Source organism: Melozone crissalis, unplaced genomic scaffold (genome assembly GCF_028551555.1).
Source record: "Melozone crissalis strain CALT ecotype California unplaced genomic scaffold, PUWL_Pcris_2 ptg000002l_1, whole genome shotgun sequence".
Taxonomy (NCBI): domain Eukaryota; kingdom Metazoa; phylum Chordata; class Aves; order Passeriformes; family Passerellidae; genus Melozone; species Melozone crissalis.
The window spans coordinates 21,911,799-21,930,193 of record NW_026535780.1 but is presented as its reverse complement, the minus strand read 5'-3'; the positions used below and the strand labels follow the sequence as shown (position 1 = coordinate 21,930,193).

Below are 18,395 nucleotides of genomic sequence, written 5' to 3'. Positions count from 1 at the left end.
TGCTCCCTATTTTGAGCTGGGGCAGAGGTGAATGTGTGAGGAAGGGTGAGGAATGGGAGAACTTTCCTCAGCTCAGCAACCTTTGACAATCGTTGCTGCTTTTCCTCTTCATCCCAGGATCTGCTATACAGCAAGTGCAAATTGAGCATGACAAATAAGAGCATTAGCCTGGTGTTTCTGCTCAAATGATTTGCCTTGAAGTAGCTGATGTTGACACTTAAATTGTCAGCAGACTTCTAGTTTAGCACTGCAGTTAGAAGAATGGGTCCTTTCACACTTCCCTCTGGGCTATTGTTTCAACTCTCTCTAGACAGGGCAAATATCATTGCAGCAGTTTACACTCCAGTTTCACTGCACTGGTTATTTTGCAGCCATAACCAAGATTGCCTAGAATTTTTTTCTATAATGTCATCTTAGACTGCAGAGAATAATTACACAACACTGTAAAAATAATCTGTAGCAAGTTACACAGCCATGAAATAGTGGAGCTGTTTTTTTCCATCATACCTATATATACATGGCTGCAGCTAATTCCAATATTTACAAAGGACTCACAGGAGCTGAGATCACAGAAACTGGTATTTCAAGTTAGGCCACATGCATGAACAAAACATTTATTGTTATAAGACAAGATTTTGTATTTTGGAGTGTTATACCATCATCTAACTGAAGAATTACCTTGCCACCTCTGGCTTTTCTAAATCCCCTTCTGTCTGGATTCATATAAATCCTTGTGGCTAAGAATATTATGCGTTCAAGTTGGAAAGTATTAATTTAGCTACAGTTTCTTTCCTGTAATTGTGTGTTTCTTCTATTTTTGACCAAATTAATCATACTAGCAGTCAGCTTTGCTGCTGCTCATTTCTATTAGAGATCATTTCTCCTTGCCTTGCTGGAAGCTCAGCTCCCAGCCCGCTATCCTGCATGCTGACTCGTCCTCTCTCAGTGCATCTTGCTGATGGTAGCACTACTGGGACTAAGAAATCAATGCCAGTTCTTCTTAAGAGTAGGAGAAAACCAATGTAGCAGGGAGCAGAATAATTGCCCAGTGACCCTTGTCTGCTGCAATAACTGTCAGGACTTTGGGTTTCAAACCCAGCTAGGCAAAGGAATGAATTAATGCAAGTTGGTTCCTCCAAGGTACAGTGTGAGCTCTCTGGATTGCATGCAGTTGTATTGTCAATAGCCTGAAGATGTGGTGTCTTAATATTTCTTTCTATGCTTCTCTGGAGAGGCCTACTTCTGTCTCCTATGTAATTCTGCCAAGCTCGTACCTTGCCTGCTTTACACTCCCTTTAATGAGCTTGTTTAATCATTGTTTTCCCCAGAAGAAACAAATTATCAAATCAAAACTAAAAGAATGAATGAATAAAGCCACAGACCGGGAATGAACACGTTGCCTGAAGTCTCTCAAAAGAAACTATTCAGGAAATAATTAGAAGAGAAAAATAAAGGACATAAGTAAGAATTTATGTGATTATCTGCCTTTGGGAACAACAACTTCTAAGTTTTGCAATCTAGCAGTGAGGAATTAATACTTAACCATTAGGTTTAGGCAGTGATTTGAAGGAGTTAAATTCCCAGGCTGCCTCTTCAGAGGAGGGTGGGGCATTGGGGAAGTCAGAGACCAAAAAAAAGGCACCTGAATGCCCTGGGAAGGAGCAGCAAAACCTTCTGTCAAGCTCCCCTTCCTCTCCTGTGCTCCAACTACTCTCCAGCTAAGGGTGTCCTGGTGCACACCAGCGATTGCAGCCCTGGCTGCGCACACCTGTGTGCAGAGGATGTGAGGAGCCTTGCCCACCTCAGGAAGAGAGTGCCACGTCCTGGTCACCTCTCCTCAGAGCCACCCCTCCCCACTGGTGTGACATTGCACGGCATGGCCAGTGGCTGGGGCCTGAGGGCAGGGCCATGGACATCCTCCCAGGCACCTTGGAATGCATCCTTTGGGGGAGCAGGATCCGGGAGCGGGCCCCTGTCCGGGCCCTGGTACAGCACACACAAGGTAAGTGCCAGCGTGCAGCGCCAGCAGCAGCAGGGCCTGGGCAGAGGGGCACTGGATTCAGCCTCTCTTCTGGGTCCTCTGAAGGGCCTCACTCCAGCACCTGCTGGCTGCTGGCTCTGCTCCCTCCTCACCCCACAGTTCAGCCTGAATCCCACCCTGGCTCCCTCTCCGAGCAGTCCTTGCTGAGCAGGAACTGGGCAGAGCTGTTCTGTTCTCTGCTAGAACAGCCCTGGTTTTTGTCATCTGTGTTTCTGTCACTGCTGACAATGGATTTAGGCAACTGCAAAAGAGAGACTGAAGCAGCCCCTAAGAGCTAGCAATTTGAAGCATCTGCTACCAATAAAAATTAATTGGAGGTTGATTAAACCCTTTACCTTTTCTCTGCTTTTTGTTTAGAAGGCATGGAAAGATACCCAGCATTCTTGACTTTCTCTGCATAAGAGGCAAACCACTTTGTCATGATGGAAAGTATTGATATAAATTGTACATAAACGGCTTGGAACTAGCTGGTGTCTTTTTCTAGGAACAGCCCAGTAGCAGGTGATAGCCTGAAGAAGGTCCCAAAACTGTCCCCTCTGGATTCTGCATTTGCTGCTGGGTGGATGTCCATTTGGCAGGGTGCATTTTTCAGCCCCATGTTCTCAGAGTGAAGGAAAACTGAGAATTCCTGTGCACAGGTCCCTGGAGCAGCAGGACTCCTGGCTGATGGCTGGCTGGTGGCAGTGCTTCCCAGGACCAGAGCTGAGGTCTCTTACTGGGAGATAAGAATGTGGAGCCAATGGTTTTACTGTGGGTTTGTGAATTGGGGTCCCAAGGCTGTGAGCTTGCCCAGCTGCCAAGAAGTTGGCAGCAACAGGGAATTCCCTTGGCATGGGGATACCCACCTGCAGGTCAAAATAGGGGGTTTCTGTTTGCTTGGAAAACCTCCCAGTCCTGCTCCTGTACTCCTTGGGGTTGTTGCATGACTCTGGCTGTTTTTTAAACGTGGTCGTTTTCTGGGTAGACCTTAATAGTATTGTAGAGCTGCTTGGGTGTCTGTGGGTGAGACTGATACTCTGTTCTTTTATTTACTTTAGTTGTAGCTTTGGAGCAGTAATGGGTAGCTATGGGTCATGTGTTGATGCCAACCCTAATTTTTCCAACAGTTCCATTCTTCTGTCCACCCCCTTTTTCACATTTTATGTTTCTGGAAGCCTCAGAAACAATTCCCTCCTCCCATTCGTGGCTATCCTGTGATTCAGTGGACCGTCCCATTTTCAGGTCTTTGCACAGGGGCTTTCCCTTCCCCTTTTCTTGAGGTCATTTTGTTCTGTTGGTTTGAAAATGAGCTCTTTGTTTTCTCCCTCTACAAGAGACTATAACTACACTGGCTCTGATCTGCCTGGGAACAGCCCAAGACAGCTGAGGTGAATCACCTTTGGGAGAGTATTTTTCAGCCCCTTCAACCCCATGAGGAGGTGAAAGAGTGAGATCCCCTTTCAAGAGCTCCTAGACATGAGGGGCTTGGCACAGCTGCCAGTTGTGGATGCCTAATGCCACATGGGCATCAGACACATCAACCCAGGAGCAGCAGATCTGATACATTCTTTAGGGAAATCCATGGCACTGGTCTAGGCCTTCAGTGATGTCTGTAAACACTCAGCTCCCTGGAAAAACTTTAAGTGGCTGTGTCCATGTGACTGTGTAGTATAATACTGCTTTGTGTTGGAATTACGTTTCTTTGTCTTTTGATTTAATTGGGATTATTTTCCAGAGAGGACCCTGATCAGGCTGATTGTATGCTAGCTGTTGGCCTAAGTGTGGAAGGGAGCACACATGGCCATGGGGAAGAGCAGTGGAGTTGGATTTCTCCTTGCCATCAGCATAGCTGATATAGCTTGGCTGATACTGCCTGAGGAGCTCCATCTCTGAAATCAGTAATACCCAGGCCATGCTCCCACAGCCCTCCCTGTATAGGCAGGGTGTGTTACAGGACATGAGTGTGTTTAATGGTGCAGTAAAATCTGATGAAATATGTACTTAGTTACCTGAAGTATTTCCTGCAAACTAATATTGTAATATTTTTGTGTCTGCTGGAGCAATGAGTGTAGGAAGCCACAACATGTGGGCTTTGTCTGCTTAATAGAAAGTGTATGTAATTGCCTCAGTGTAATACATTTTTATTTCCCTCAGGACTTCTCATAGGTTTTTACTTATTTACAATATTGTTGTTTATGGACAAAAACAATTTGCAGGGTTAGTTGAGATTATTATCTACAGTACTGATCTTGGTTTGACTTTGTATTATCAGAGTAGGCGAAAACATCTGTATGAGAACAGTCACTGAGAGCTCAGATGAAATAGAATCATAGAATAGTTTGGGTTGGAAGGACCTTGCTGAAGGGTTGGAAGGTCCTTGGAAGGACCAGGCTGGCTGGTTCCAACCCCCTGCCATGGGCAGGAACAGCTTCCACTCAACCATGTTACTCAGAGCCCCATAACAACTATTCTGTAACTCAGCATTTCACGTCTGTTGTGTGTAGACACTGTGTGTAGTTATTCAAGTGCAGAACCTGAGCCAGAGATAGAAATTTATTTCACTTCTGCTTCTTTTTCCTTCTTTGCCTATCACTTCATAGACTCTGAGTTATTACTGGCTGCCCAGACGGCCACCTTCCTACAGCCCACAGCCTTATATTGTGGGTTGTAGGAATAAATAATTTCTACTCTGTATTTAGGGGTTGACAATGCTGACAGTTCCTTCAGATGGACCTGTGGCCTCTTGTCCCCTCAGAGTCCATCAGAGCCTGCCAGGTGGTGAGTGTGTGCCTGTTGCCTTGTGGGGTCTCATCAGCCAGCGGTGGTGGCTGCTATCAGCTGTGAGGAGAAATCCCACAGATTAAGCAGATTATTATAGAGGTTTTTCTATTCTGCCTTCTATCATATAGATGAAATCTAGATTTTTTTTGTGGAATGCCACAATTGAGGTTTTTATCTCATTCTGTTCAAGAGAAACATCTTCAGTGCTTCAACTCAGGGCTTGATGTCCAGTGCCACTGAGCCTCAGCAAGGTGAGAGCATCATTTGGTCTCATTTTTTCCAGTGCCTGCTGGTACTTGTGATGCCATGGGGACTGCTTCACCTGAGCTGTGAGGGACCCAAGGCAGGAAGGCAGGGAGCTGTCTCCATGGAGGGAAAGATTTTTCTCTCCATTTGCCTTGGCTCAGGAAGCACCCCAGAAACAGCAAGGGTCTCTTCAGCTGGCACCATCACCAGAGAAAAATGTTGTCATGGTACATCCCTACAAACAATCACCAGGACATTTTAAATACTTAAGCAACGGCATTTCCAGCCATGGCTTTCAATTAGAAAAAGCTCTAAGCAACTCAAGGTGTCCATAGGAGATGTGAGTGGGAGTCAGAGGGCAGCATGGCCACAGCACAGGTGGGTTTCAATCAGGACATCTTTCCTCTGCAGGAAGGAAGAGAAAGTCTGTTGAAGGCAAACCCTCCTGGGGTTTTTAATTTTATTTTTTCTGTCTCTGTAGGATACCTCAGTCTCCAGTATGCTCCCTGATGCACTGCAGATGTTAGCTTTTCCAGGTTAATCAGTAAACCAGTCCCTGAGCATGGGGAAAGTGGAGAAAAATGTCCTCACCCTGCTTTCTGGTGGTGTATTCATCTGTGAAGTTTTTCCTGTTCAACACCATCCCTTCAGCTCTTTATTCTAAAACTCTTCACAGAAAGCAAACAAGAGTATCAAAACACTGACCCTATGTCATCCTGTTGTCCTTTACCTGTGAGATTTCAGAGTTCATGCAGTTTCAGTTTCCTTTATCTTACTGGGAAATGTGTTTGGGAGAAAATGCAAATAATTTCCTAGGTATTGCAGAAATGTATATTAATTTCAGCCCTAAAAAATCAATACTTAAAAAGAGGACTTTCTTCAGCCTTTCAAATGTAACCTTTTTTAATCTCTTATAGGGGAATTCAAAACTTAAATGTTATAATGAAGCACATGATCATAGAATGGGTAAGTTTGGAAGGAATCACAGAATGGCTAAGGTTGGAGATCATCTGGTTCAATCTCCACGCTCAAGCAGGGCTCCCTAGAGCACATTACTCAGAATTGTGTCCAAAAGGCTTTTGAGTCATTGCAGAGAAGGAGACTCTACAGCCTCTCTGTTTCAGTGCTCTGCCAGCCTCACAGTAAAATAGTTCTTCCTATGTTCAGATGGAATCTCCTATATTTCAATTTCTGCCCACTGCAGCTAGAAGCAAGAAGCATTGCATGATTTTCCAGTGTTGTTCTGCTGTCAGGAATCCAGCAACTTTCCATGGTTTTATGCCCATTTAACTAGTTTCTGCTAGAAAACAATTTGTGGCTTTGGCTCCTAAATGCAGGACTCTCAACTGGGCTAACTTGCACACAAGCTCTCAGGCTCTGCCAGAGCTGTGGGTCTGATCTGCTGAGGGTTATGCTCTGATTAGCTTTAGTGTGACCAAGAAGCTGACACAAGAGGGCAAAATTGAACACTGGTTAGAAAATATTGTCCATATCTTTTTTTAACCTCATACATTCTGCTGTGTTGAACATCAACTGTCCCTGCAGATGTAAAGATCACATCTCTGATGGGAAATGAGCACACAGCTTATAGACTGCAGCCTCCAGGTTAAAGGGAGATCAGCTGCTGCTTGGGAACTTGCTCATGACTCAAAGGTAATGGAAATAAGTACAGGAAAGCATTACCCCTTGCCTGTCCTTTTGCACAACACTATAAGCATGCTTGTATCATCCCAGCTCTCATATTCCATAGGGAAATGTAGGGGGTTTTGCCATTGATGACTGCACGCAGAGTGGGAGCAAACCATGAGTTCCTATGAATATAGAGGAGGCTGGACATGGGGCAGCAGGTCTGGAACAGTGGGAGAGTAGCCCAAAGACTGGAGGCAGTATGCAGTTTTATCAGCCTGCTTGAGGAGTGACCTGCTTATCTGGTTTCCACCAGGCACTTCTCAGGGTCCCAGAGCAGAATTGCCTAGTGTGTGCTATTGGCAGGCCTCTAGTATCTTGCTTGGATTCCCCTACAGAGCCTGGAAGGAGCCACGAGCCCATGGCAATTTCCTGCCAAGCCCAGCGTGGTGTTGGGCAGCAGAGAGCAGCAAACCAACCCAGCTCCACATCCTGAGCTTGGGGCACACGCGCTCAAAGCAAACGCTGATGGTGGGAGAGCTCACAGTCCATCTAAGCTGGGCATTTTCTTCTCTTCAGCATTGCTGGCAGAGCTGCTTGCAGGAGTGTTTCCTTGCCTGACAGACAACAGAAGCTGGTGAGCAAAACTCTTTTATTTAGGCTGATGGCTCACAATTCATTTTGAAGAAGTCTTGGTAGCTCTACCTGGACACCTCATGCAGGACCTTGGAAATGAATGCTCTTGCAGAGCTAGGGCCATGCTAAGCACCAGCTACAGCTTGTCTGTCTGTTGTCTGACTCTCACTGGGCTATTTTTCAGAAATCTCAGACTGTTTTCCATGCTTCCCTTCCCAGCAGATGCAATGGTAAAATGAGTTTTAATTTTTTTCTGAGGACATTAAAGAACATTTGCATTTGACTTCTTTTCCTTTTTTTTAACTGGTGACTGAGGTGACTGCAAGTTAAAGAGGAGCTTTGTAATTACACTAATCTGTTTTAAGAGGCGTGATAATGTTAATTAGGAAATTTCTAGGCACTAAGGAACATTACAATACTTGTCATTTGTCAGAAAGTGGGGTGCAAAAGACAGATGCAAAGAAACTTGAGTCGCTAATTACACATATCCTACATAGTGCACAATTTAGTTTTGCTTCAGACTGCTTCAAAATGGAATGTTGAAGAAAAATGGGGTGCATAGAGCAGGCTGTGTCTGATATCCAGCTTAGCCACTGACTAGAGGGCTTAAAACTATGGAGCCAGCAGAGCAGGGCAAGTCCTTCTCTTCCCTTAGTCAACATTGAGTGGGAAAGACCAGGCATGGCCTGAATCTGAATCTCTACCCTCCTTTGGATGTACCTGGCTCAGTGCAGTGCTTTGCCCTTCCTGTCCCCATCTTCTAGACTAGTCTGCAAGTAATGACTTTAAATTGAGTTGGCCGTGGCCACTGTGTTGATTTTCGAGTCTCACAGCATGTCTGCGAGTTGCAAAGTGATGGAGGGTGAGAGTCTGGCTGCTCATGCAACACCTGTCTGTTCCTGAGATTTCATGAGGTTGCTGTTTGGATCTTGGACATTGCTGTCACACAAAGGAGTAATGTTGCTCCCACCTTGAATCTGTGCTTCTGGTGCTCCATTTGCCTTAGCATTCATTTGGTTCCTTGATGAGGCAATTTGTCTGGGTAAATTGACAGGAAAATACTCATGGATATAATTTTTAAAATAAAAGTTGTCTTTCATGTAAAATCTCACCTGTAACACCAGCCTCTTAAGATTTTGTGATCCAAAGACTGCATTGCTCTTCAGAGTTTAAGTACGATCCTTTTACTAGGGTCTTGAAGCCTGCTTTGGGCATTGATAAAAAATGTCTTATCCTTGCTTGTCTCCAATAGTCTGCCATATCTGATTAAATCCTCTTTGAAGGAATCAAAAAACCCAAATCACTCAGGCAGAAATCTGACCAAACTCAAAAAAAAGGCTTTAGAAAGATGAACAAACAACAACTGTGAGCTTCAGTGATAAGGGAGGTGGGGACCTTTGACTAACCTGGCATCTGAAGACTGTGATTATTTCATTTGGAGTTTTGGTGACATGTATAAACTGTTATGCTCATGTTTATAATGTCACCATGGATTGTCCCAGAAAAATGGCATTCACTAATGTGAGCAGTGGGGAGATATGCTTCCCATGCTTTGACTAATATGAACTTTGAAACAAGCAGCCAGCAGCTTCAAAGAGCAGCCAGTTGGTGTGTGAATCAACACCAGGCGAGGAGCAGAGCTTTTAAGGAAGGGATGTTTGCAGTGTGCTCAAAAGTAAATAGTCACCATCAAACTGAACAGGTGTGTGCTGCTTGGACTGAGGTTATACTGGTATAATTCCACTCTCCTTGATGACGTTCATGGCTTACTTACATCATCTAGGCTAGAAGCTTTGGCCTCGTTTGGTGATACGAACTGTTTTGCCCATAATGGGGAAATGAAGAGAGGTTATGGAACTATGATAGTGAGAAGTCACAGAATTGTTAAACTCTTGGATGAGGCGCACAGCCACTCTCTGGCTATATTTCCTTTGAATCCTGCTGTGGTTTGCAGAAACAACCTGTAATGTAGAGGTCTATGGTGAGGTGCAAGGTTTGGAGGAAGTCCCTCCACACATGAAAACAATGACTCAGAGCAAAGCAAATGCTGGCTCCTTGGACAGGACGTCATGGTGGTGAGGTGAGGTAGTAACATAGAAGTGCATGTCCCTCTGTGGACAACTCTGCCTCTGGCTGCCATTTAATTCCCCAGAACCAAATCAGCCTCATGGGAGCTGAAACCTCCACCAGAGTCCTAGCTAGCATGTTCAATGATTTGACTGTCATCCTAATGGAAACAAAGTAATTTTGCCAGCTAGTACAGATTGTACTTGAAGCCCTTTTCTTCAACAGCCAAGGGTATCTCCACTGTAAATATGTTCCTGTGAAAAACAACCAAAATATAGGCTTTGTGTGCATAACAGACTTGTACCCACACAGTTAACTCTCAGTTAAAACCTAGTTTAATTTTTTTGGGCTCCAGCTTAGGAGTAAATAGATTGTGACTTCATTTACTTTGTTTTATGATTCTAACCTACTATTTCTTAATGTTTCTTTTCCATTTTTATTGGGGGTATTGCTGTGGGTTTGGGGATTTTTTCTGCTTTGTAATTGTCTCAAGGTTCTTTTATTTATTGACTTCTTATCACATTATTTTCTTTCCTTTATTTCTCTTTCAGTAATAGTCTTTTGCTCTCAGCAGTGACTAAAGCACCATGAACATTTTCATTGTGTCTGTGTTATCGTGCAGCAATGACTCAGTCATCATGTCAAGATGACCAAGAGCAAAGCTTGTCATGTCTGCAGAAGCTTCTGTCAAACAAATAATAGCAGCTTTCACCTGATCAAGTCTCTAGCTCCATCTCTTGACTACTGTACTTGTTTTCGCCAGAGTTAATGTTCTTCATAGTAATTTGTTTTGGAGTTTTGATGAAAAGGTACTGCTAGCAACCAGGGTGTTAGTTACTGCTGAGCAGGGCTTGCAGGGCATTGAGGTGGGCTTTGTTCCTCATACTGCCCCATCAATGTGTAGGCTGGGAAGCAAGAAGCAAGAAAGGGAAGGGGACACAAGAAGCAGGAAAGGGGACACAGCTGGGACAGTTGACCCCAAGTGACCAAAGAACTATTCCATACCATATGGGGTTGTGCTCAGCATAGAAAGCAGGGGGAAGAAGGGCAAAAGGGGACACTTGGCATTGGTGCTCCTAGGTAAATTACCCATGTTGGAGCCCTGCTTCTGTAGAAATGGCTGAACACTTATACACCAATGGGAAGCAGTGAATGTATTCCTGACATTGCTTTGCTTCTCATGCAGCATTTGCTTTATTTATTAAACTGTCTCTATCTCAACCCACAAGTTTTTGCACTTTTACCCTTCCAATTTTCTCCCCCATCTTGCTGGAAGGGTGGCTCCAGCTGTGTGAGGCTGAGCTGCTGGCGGCTGTGATAACCACACATCTGAGGCTGCCAGGACAAACTGAAGAGCAGTGCATGGTTTAAAAAACATGCATGTGAGAAATAATAGCATCTGCCTCATGAAAAGGATACTCAGTTCTCCTTCATCTCTTCAATTCCTGAAAAGGAATTTATCTTCCTCACCCCATTTCCATAGTAATCCCTGTCAAGAAGAAGCTCTATAACCATTAAATCCTATACTAATGCTAAAATTGCAGAAAAAAGAGACAGCAAGTTCTATATTGGAGAATCCACATAAGATACAGTTGCTGAAAGACCAACAATGCTCAAAACTAGGGGAAAAACCATCACCACCTTGTTTTCTCTGTAAGTACAACGGAGCATATAAAAAGGTGTTAAAGGTATGTAGAAGAGATCATTCAGCTACACTGGTCTTAGTTTCCTCTTGCAGAAGGCAGATATGAACTAGATGCTTTGGATTTTTGTGAGCTAAACCCCTACTCTTTATGTCAGCATTCACTATGAATTACAAAATGCTAATAATACTTTTTTATATTTTAAACCTGTAAACTACCACTAAACTGGTTTGCAGTAAAATGTCAAAATGTGCAACTGCACTGTGCCACAGGGAGACAGCGGAGCAAACATGAGCCTGCTACCTCTGTCTCAGGCCCTTGCAAGAAACTTGCATGTGAGGCCATTTCTTTAGAGTTTATTTTTTTATTCCAAGATTTGCATCTTACAGTTTTTATCATAAGTATCTGCAAATTAAAAGCATCCAGCTGTGTGTTTATGCGTAGGCACTCATCTATATATGTGTGAATATTTCAGGCAGTGCAGGACCTCTTGTTTTAGGTCACCACTGATAATCTAGCAGTTGTTTATATTTAAATGAATAATGCTGCTAAGCAGAAGGTTCTGCCTTCTGGAGTTCACTCTTTTTTTTTGCATTAGGAACTATCTGTAAATGATTAACACTCTGGAAACCAAACTAGGAGAGCCAAGTGCGAGAGGTGCAGGAAGGAAAGCAAGAGAACTATTGCAGAGCAACCCTCCTCTGCAGGAACAGCAGGCTGGAAGGGTAGCTCCTTCCCCTGACATAAAATCAAGTAATTCTTTTAACAGATGGATCCAACTTCATTCTAATTGCAGTCAGGTCTTTTCTTTTTTCCCTGCCCTGTTGTTATTCCTGTTAGAATATTTCTGAAGTGCCACTGGCTTGGGAGCATTGTGATTTCCTGCCTGTGTTTGCCCCTGTCTGACATGGGTGACTTTGTGTTTCAACAACTGAGCACGTGCACTCAGGTTGTGACATGGAGAAGCATTTTCTGTGAAGATCAAAGGAAGGGTTAGTTGCAGCTAACAGATTATTTGAGTTAGGATGGGAGACAAGCCTGCCTTTGTTTGAAAGTGATGCTGGAGAGGTGCATGCTGGAAGAGGCATGCCATTCCTCTCAACTGGTAAAGGGAGATTCTTATATAAAAATTCTTTTGAGGATTTGCTAAATAATGTATTAAGCTGGTTACATTTCTCTCAGGGTTTTCTGTTTCTGATTGAGGTAGAGTCAGAAATAGCTCATTTGTTCTTTAGCAAGACTTGTTCTACAATAACAGGAGGGAATGAGCTCTCTGTGCCTGGCTTGGAGGCACATTTGTGTGTCCATGCAGAGGTTGTGTGTGCATGCAGAGTGAGCCATCTCTCTGAGAGTACTCCTTGTGCCTTGCCCTGCCTGCTGTGACACTGAACAGCTCTGTTTACTCAGTTGTTCAGATAGCTCCCTTTTGAGCTTGCCTCCAGCTTGCCATAAGCCTTGTGTCACCTCCTTGGCTCTCAGTTTAGGGGTCCATGGAGCCACATTAAGCATGTGATAGGAACAGCACAGCCTCTCAATGTGAGCCAGACTGTAGCTTCTGGGGATTCATATTCCTAGGCTTGGACCTTACCTTGTACACCAGGAATTAGCCTGGGTCAGACAGGGATATCCAGAAAGCCTGCTCCTAGGCAGCAACAGAAGCATATCCTCAAGCCAACTGGCTATTTTAGGGGAGAAGCTGGTCAGGCAGTGCTAGTTTGCCTCCCTGTTTCTCCTGTGGGACCTGGAAACTGACAAAAGTTTATATTCCTATTCTTGCTTTTCCTGGTATTTAATTTCTGTAGTTGCCACGGAGACAGTATGTGATGGTACTTGAGAAAATCTTTTATTAAGATGTTTTCAGCTATGATTGATGTTTTTATACAGTCATGGGAGAGGTTTTTATTTTCAATCTAGCAGGCATTATTAAAAACATGAAATGGTCTTTGATTATGCAGCAAAATATCCCAGGAACAAAAATGTCCCGAACTATCACAGGCTGCTCGTGGAAACAGTGTAAAAATCTATTCTGCCCCTTCTCCATTTTCCCATTTATTTCTAGTTTTTAAGATTTCATTCCTGAGAATAAGAAATTGAAATGTAGAAGTGACAGGTTTAGTTTTAACTCTTAAAAAAGGAAAAAAAAATTGCTACTCATAGTGGTCTCTTAAAAGTACCTGAAAGTAGGTTGTAGTGAGGTGGGTGATTCTTGTCTCCCTAGTAACAAGTGATAGAACAAGAGGAAATGGCCTCGGGTTGTGTCAGGGAAGGTTTGAATAGTACATTAGGAAAAATTTCTTCCCAGAAAAGGTTCTGAAACACTGGAACAGTCTGTCCAGGAAGGAGGTTGGGTCACCATCCGTGAAGGTGCTTAAAAGACATGTAGATGTGGTGCTTAGGGTTTAAGTGATGGACTTGGCAGTACTGGGTTAATGGCTGGACTGAATTATCTTAAAGGTCTTTTTCAACTTAACTCCATGATTCTAGGCTTGTTAACAGTACAGTGGGTGGATATGTTTGTACATAACCTTAGTAAGCACATGAAAAGTTACTTTAGTTACTTTATTTCACAGTTCATATTCTCCAGCTTGGTTTGCTAGCTGCTATGTATATGAATTAAAATAATCAGAGTGATGAATATAATTAAGATCTCAGGAAAGAGATTAAAACCTAGAGATAAATAAAAGAGTCCCATTTCTGTAGCTGCTGTATCCTCTGAAATTCCCCCACCTTTTCATAACTTAACAGACTCTCATTCCAGCCTTTGCAATTTGTTACTTTCCTGGAAAAAGATAAATTTTAAATTTGGGAGGTAATGTAGTTACCAAGTCTCCTCTCTCTATTCCTGACAATGATGATGCCAAATGTTTTAACTCTCTCCTTCTCATATGTTGAACAATGCCCCTTTTCTTTTATGTCACAATGAAAAAATCAAATGCATTTTCATTTCAGGTTCCCACACTGGTAATTGCCCTTTTACTCTTATTTCAGCTGTCCTTCAGTACTTCATGTGGACCTTAACTGATATCTGAGTATATGAATTGCACTATGAAAACCATTGGAACAAGGACCTTGTTTTATTTGTACATCTGTGAAGTACTGAGTACAGCCAGAGCTTTGTGAATAATAATAGCTAAATGATAAGCCTCTCCCAATTCCACATGGTAGCTCTTTGAAAAATATGGTTTTTGTTAAGGACTCTGAATTCCTCTTGCTTCAGAGTTAACTCATAATTGGAAGTTTAGAACATGTTCCACCCCTTTCTCTTTTTTTTTTTTAATAAGATCCATTGAGGTCTGACAAAATCCCAGTTATTGGAAATGGTGCATAGCTTTTGAAACGGTACACACCATTAAATTTGTTGGGAACACCTTTAGATCACAAATACGTGGAGAAATCAACAAAAAAAAAGGAGCCACACTTTAACTAGCCTTGATGAGTGAGCTGACAACAGACATTTAAAGTGTTTGGGGTTTTTTCTGCTCATCAGTTCAATTTATAGGCATAGCAAGTTTCCATAAATAATGGCATATACCTTTTAGTCAGTGCAAATTATGTTCCTTTTTCTAAGTTTTCATTTCACAGACCTGGCAACTGCAGTTTAATGTGCTTTAGGAAAACACACATGTAATATGGATAAATTGCATTTCACCATATAACTGAGTCTCCAATGCAGATTTTAGTCTGCAAGGGATAAACTTAGTAGAATTATTGCCAAAGATACAGATTTCAGCCTGGCTTTCATTTGCCATAAAACCCTTATTTTACTTTGACAATAAATAGAGACTTTGCATGTAAAATGTCAATTTAAAATACTGTCAGAATGATGTGAAAAGGTTTTCTGGTAAACAAGCATCAGGTCCTGCCTGAGTGCTGGGAGCAGGACCATACCTAGCCAGTGCCACACTGCTGCTCGCTTATTTTGAATAGCAAAATAGTGCTGCCCTCCACGTGACAAGTGGATTTCTCCTGGCTGATGGTTCAAACCTCCCTCCCCCACACCCCAGCTTGTGCAGGAGCCTCATGTGGCTGGGATGGGAGTGCCAGGCCAGTGCTGAGGGTGCCTTGCTTGAGGCAAATTTGCCATTTCTTGAACTCATTTACCCCAGCACCCCCTGTACAGGGCAGTGTCACCCCTGACAAACTGCACAGCGTCACTGGTTTGAAACCCTTGCTGTGAATTGTGACTTTTCACCCTCCTTCAGTGTTAAACACTGGCAGGTGGCTGATAAAGAACGTAATGGTAATGGGGTAAGTTTTGGATGGATTATTTCAGGCACTCAAGCAGGGCAGTGAGGGAGCAGCAGGCCAGAGGAAAGCATTCCTCAAGCCTGTTTGCCACCAAGGAAAATGCTGGCAGATCCACAATCTCAGTCCATGGTCTGTGTGCTCAGGGGCTATCGAGGAAGGACTTCAAAGTGGGTAGGTGGCTTTCATGGCTTGTTCCAAAACATATTTAAGTGAAGTAAAATAAATTTCTGTATTGTTTCTTATTTTCTGGAAAACTTAAGGTTGTTTCTCTGACAAGCCTCATGCATTTGGAAGCACTGGAAGAATATGTCAACAGTTTGAAATCTGGGGCCTGACAAAATGGCCTGTATGCTCAGACAGATGTTTCAGTGATGAAGAAACTTGCATTTTATGCCAACAGTTTTGAATATTTAAAGCTCTTTCCTGTAGAAGTCCTTAGTTGACTGAAGCAGTACCATGGCTCTGAAGTTGTGTCTGCAACTGAATTCCCCAACTGAGGTTTGTCTTGAGACTTATATGTGGGAAGCTCTGCAGTGCTGTGGATGATATCACAACTGGATATCACAACTGGAAACTCAGAGAATATCATGTTTATTACTTATTAAATTGGCTGTTCCACCAGTCTTTTAGCCTCTGAAGGATGTTAAATGGCAGACACTGCACAAATAATGAAGCCTTTCACATGATAAGATGGGAACAGAAGGGCTCTGGTGGCTTTCAGGGCAGTACAGCAATTTTGTGATCTGTCTTCAGTTGCAGGTTGTCTCTCATAAATGGTTTTCCTAGCCTGAGATATGCTTTTTCTCCTCTGAGTGCTGCTGTATGTGGTAACCCTGGTTCATTAGAAATCGCCTGAGATGTTTGCAATGTAATTTTCCCCTTTACTGCATTTCCCCCCATTTTTTAATTTAATATAAGCACGTGTGGGTATGAACCCACATGAGACAGCTTTGCCATGCTGTAGCTGCAGGGTGTTGCTGTGCTTTCATCTCATCTCCCTGAATGGATCCATGTGATGTTTGACCTCCTTAGGGCATCGTGCTCTGCTCTTACTCTTCAGGGGTGTGTGCAGCCCTGCCTTTGGCAGCACGGTGCTGTCCCCAGCTGAGCAGAGCTCCTGAGTCCCCTGGGGAAGGCCCTGCACTATTGATGCCAACAGCAACGCTCAGGTGAAACGTGTGGTCATTGCCATAAGGTGACCTGAGCCATGGGAGTGAGCTTGGAGCCCAGCCTGCTGCCTCTACATGTGCACTGCTTTTCCTTGGGTGCAGACCAGGAGGTTGCTTAAGTTAGGCACAGAGGAGTGTCACAGCATAAGGATTTTAAGCTAAAAGATGGCAGATTTAGACTAGATACAAGGAAGAAGCTTTTCACAATGAGGTGGTGAGGCACTGGAACAGTTTGCACAGAGAAATTGTGGATGCTCCGTTCCTGGAAATGTTCAAGGCTGGATGGGGCTTTGACCAGCATGGTAGAAGGTGTCCTTGCCCATGGCAGAGAGGTTGGAATTAAATTATATTTAAGCTCCCTTCCAACCCAAACCATTCTGTGTTTCTCCAAGAAGAGAATTGACCTTTGTAACATTGTTTCTGTTCAGACACAGGCTGGTCATCATGATAGAAATCTTATCTGTTCCCCAGTGATATCTGAGCCAAGCTCACAGGTACCTGGTGAAGCAACCACCGTGGTGCAAAAGCAGTTGCTGTTCTGGGGAGGACACCCATGATGCAGGGCATTGGAAAACCTGCTGCTGGAGATTTGATTCACAGCCTCTGGAGGCACACACTCAGGTCATCATCAGTACCCACACATGGATCTGATTTAGCACAGTATTTTAGATGACCAATGGAACACATGACCTCATCCTCTGCTCACCAGCTGCATTCAAGAGCTGGATGGAGACCCTCTTGTGGTCTGGCTCACATCAATGGTGTTTTCTCTGTGGTGTGCTGGTTGCCTACTGAGTCCTGTGCAAGGTTTGTGACCCCCAGCTGAAAACTGGGAGGAAGGAGCTGCAAGGGGTTGCATCCAGAGATGCAGCCATAACGATAGGATCAGCCTCTGGAACAACAAGAGCCACAGAGAGACTGAGTTCTCAGCTGGGAGTAGTGGGGATTTGTTACAATTACTAATGTAATTGCAGTGAAATGATGGGGTAAATGAGGGGGCAGATTCTGTTTTCTATTCCCTTCTGTCTCCTTTTTCTTAAACACTTCATGACAAGGCTGACAAGGCCACTTCTCCACCTCCTCACAAGGGAGCATGTTGTCATTTAAAAAGTACAAGTCTTCAGGAGCAAGAAAACAGTTTTGATTTAGTTGCTGTTTTTTGAAGCTGCTGTGTGGGCAGGATGAAGTGGTCAAACTTTGGGCAAGATCAGTGCTCACGATTTGATGCTACAGCATTAAGGCATAAGGAAGGAAACCCCATCCCCTGGGTTTCTGCAGAGGGTGGTGTCCATGTGCAGCATTTCCCCAGAGTGGAAGGAGGCTGTGTGTCCCTCTAACAGTGGGTGCTGATCTCTGCAGGGGCCTCTGTGCTGAGGTGTCACATCACACACTGGCTCCAGGGAGGTGTGTTCCCAGAACACAGTGTGTGTGAGAGCCCAGAACATGCTGCTGGATCCCAGGGAGAGGATGCAAGAAGGGAAGGACCTCCAGTGGCCACGCACCAGAGGCTATGGGCTAAAATCTTGAGTAATGCTTCTCACTGGATGCTTCTTGTATGCAAGCTGTGGCACTGATGCTGTAATAGTTAGCAGAGGGAGCCCCCTCACTCACTGCTTTCTTGTCCCTGAATCCCTTTGGACCCATCAGTCATGTCCTGGTGACACCTGGCAGGCAGCCAGGCGCTGCTCTCTGATCAGGTCTGTTGTCTGCTTCTCCTGCCAGCTCTGGGCCACTGCAGAAACAGAGGGGCTGGAAACAGTTGGGTTCTGCTGCTTGGCTTAAATATTATATTTGGTTTGTAATACGGCTGTTGTTTCTTCACACTTTTGGGGATGCCTTTGCTCAGTCTGGGAACTATCTAGCCACAACAACAATCCCCCCTCCAAGTGCTTTTGGAACATGTAGCTCTTTATAAGTGTTGAGGGGCAGCAGTCTCTGTGGTGGTAGGCATTGCCTGTT

General features: G+C 43.9%; 1 protein-coding gene across 1 annotated transcript in view; it reads left to right on the top strand.

Annotated features, from left to right (window-relative positions):
• Window positions 1-1,646: 1,646 nt before the first annotated feature.
• NIPAL2 (NIPA like domain containing 2) overlaps window positions 1,647-18,395 on the top strand; it is a 48,326-nt gene continuing 31,577 nt past the window's right edge. Inside the window, 3 exon segments of the mRNA XM_054287989.1 lie at window positions 1,647-1,745; window positions 1,747-1,778; window positions 1,780-2,002. Of these exon segments, the coding sequence (XP_054143964.1) occupies window positions 1,647-1,745; window positions 1,747-1,778; window positions 1,780-2,002 (354 nt within the window).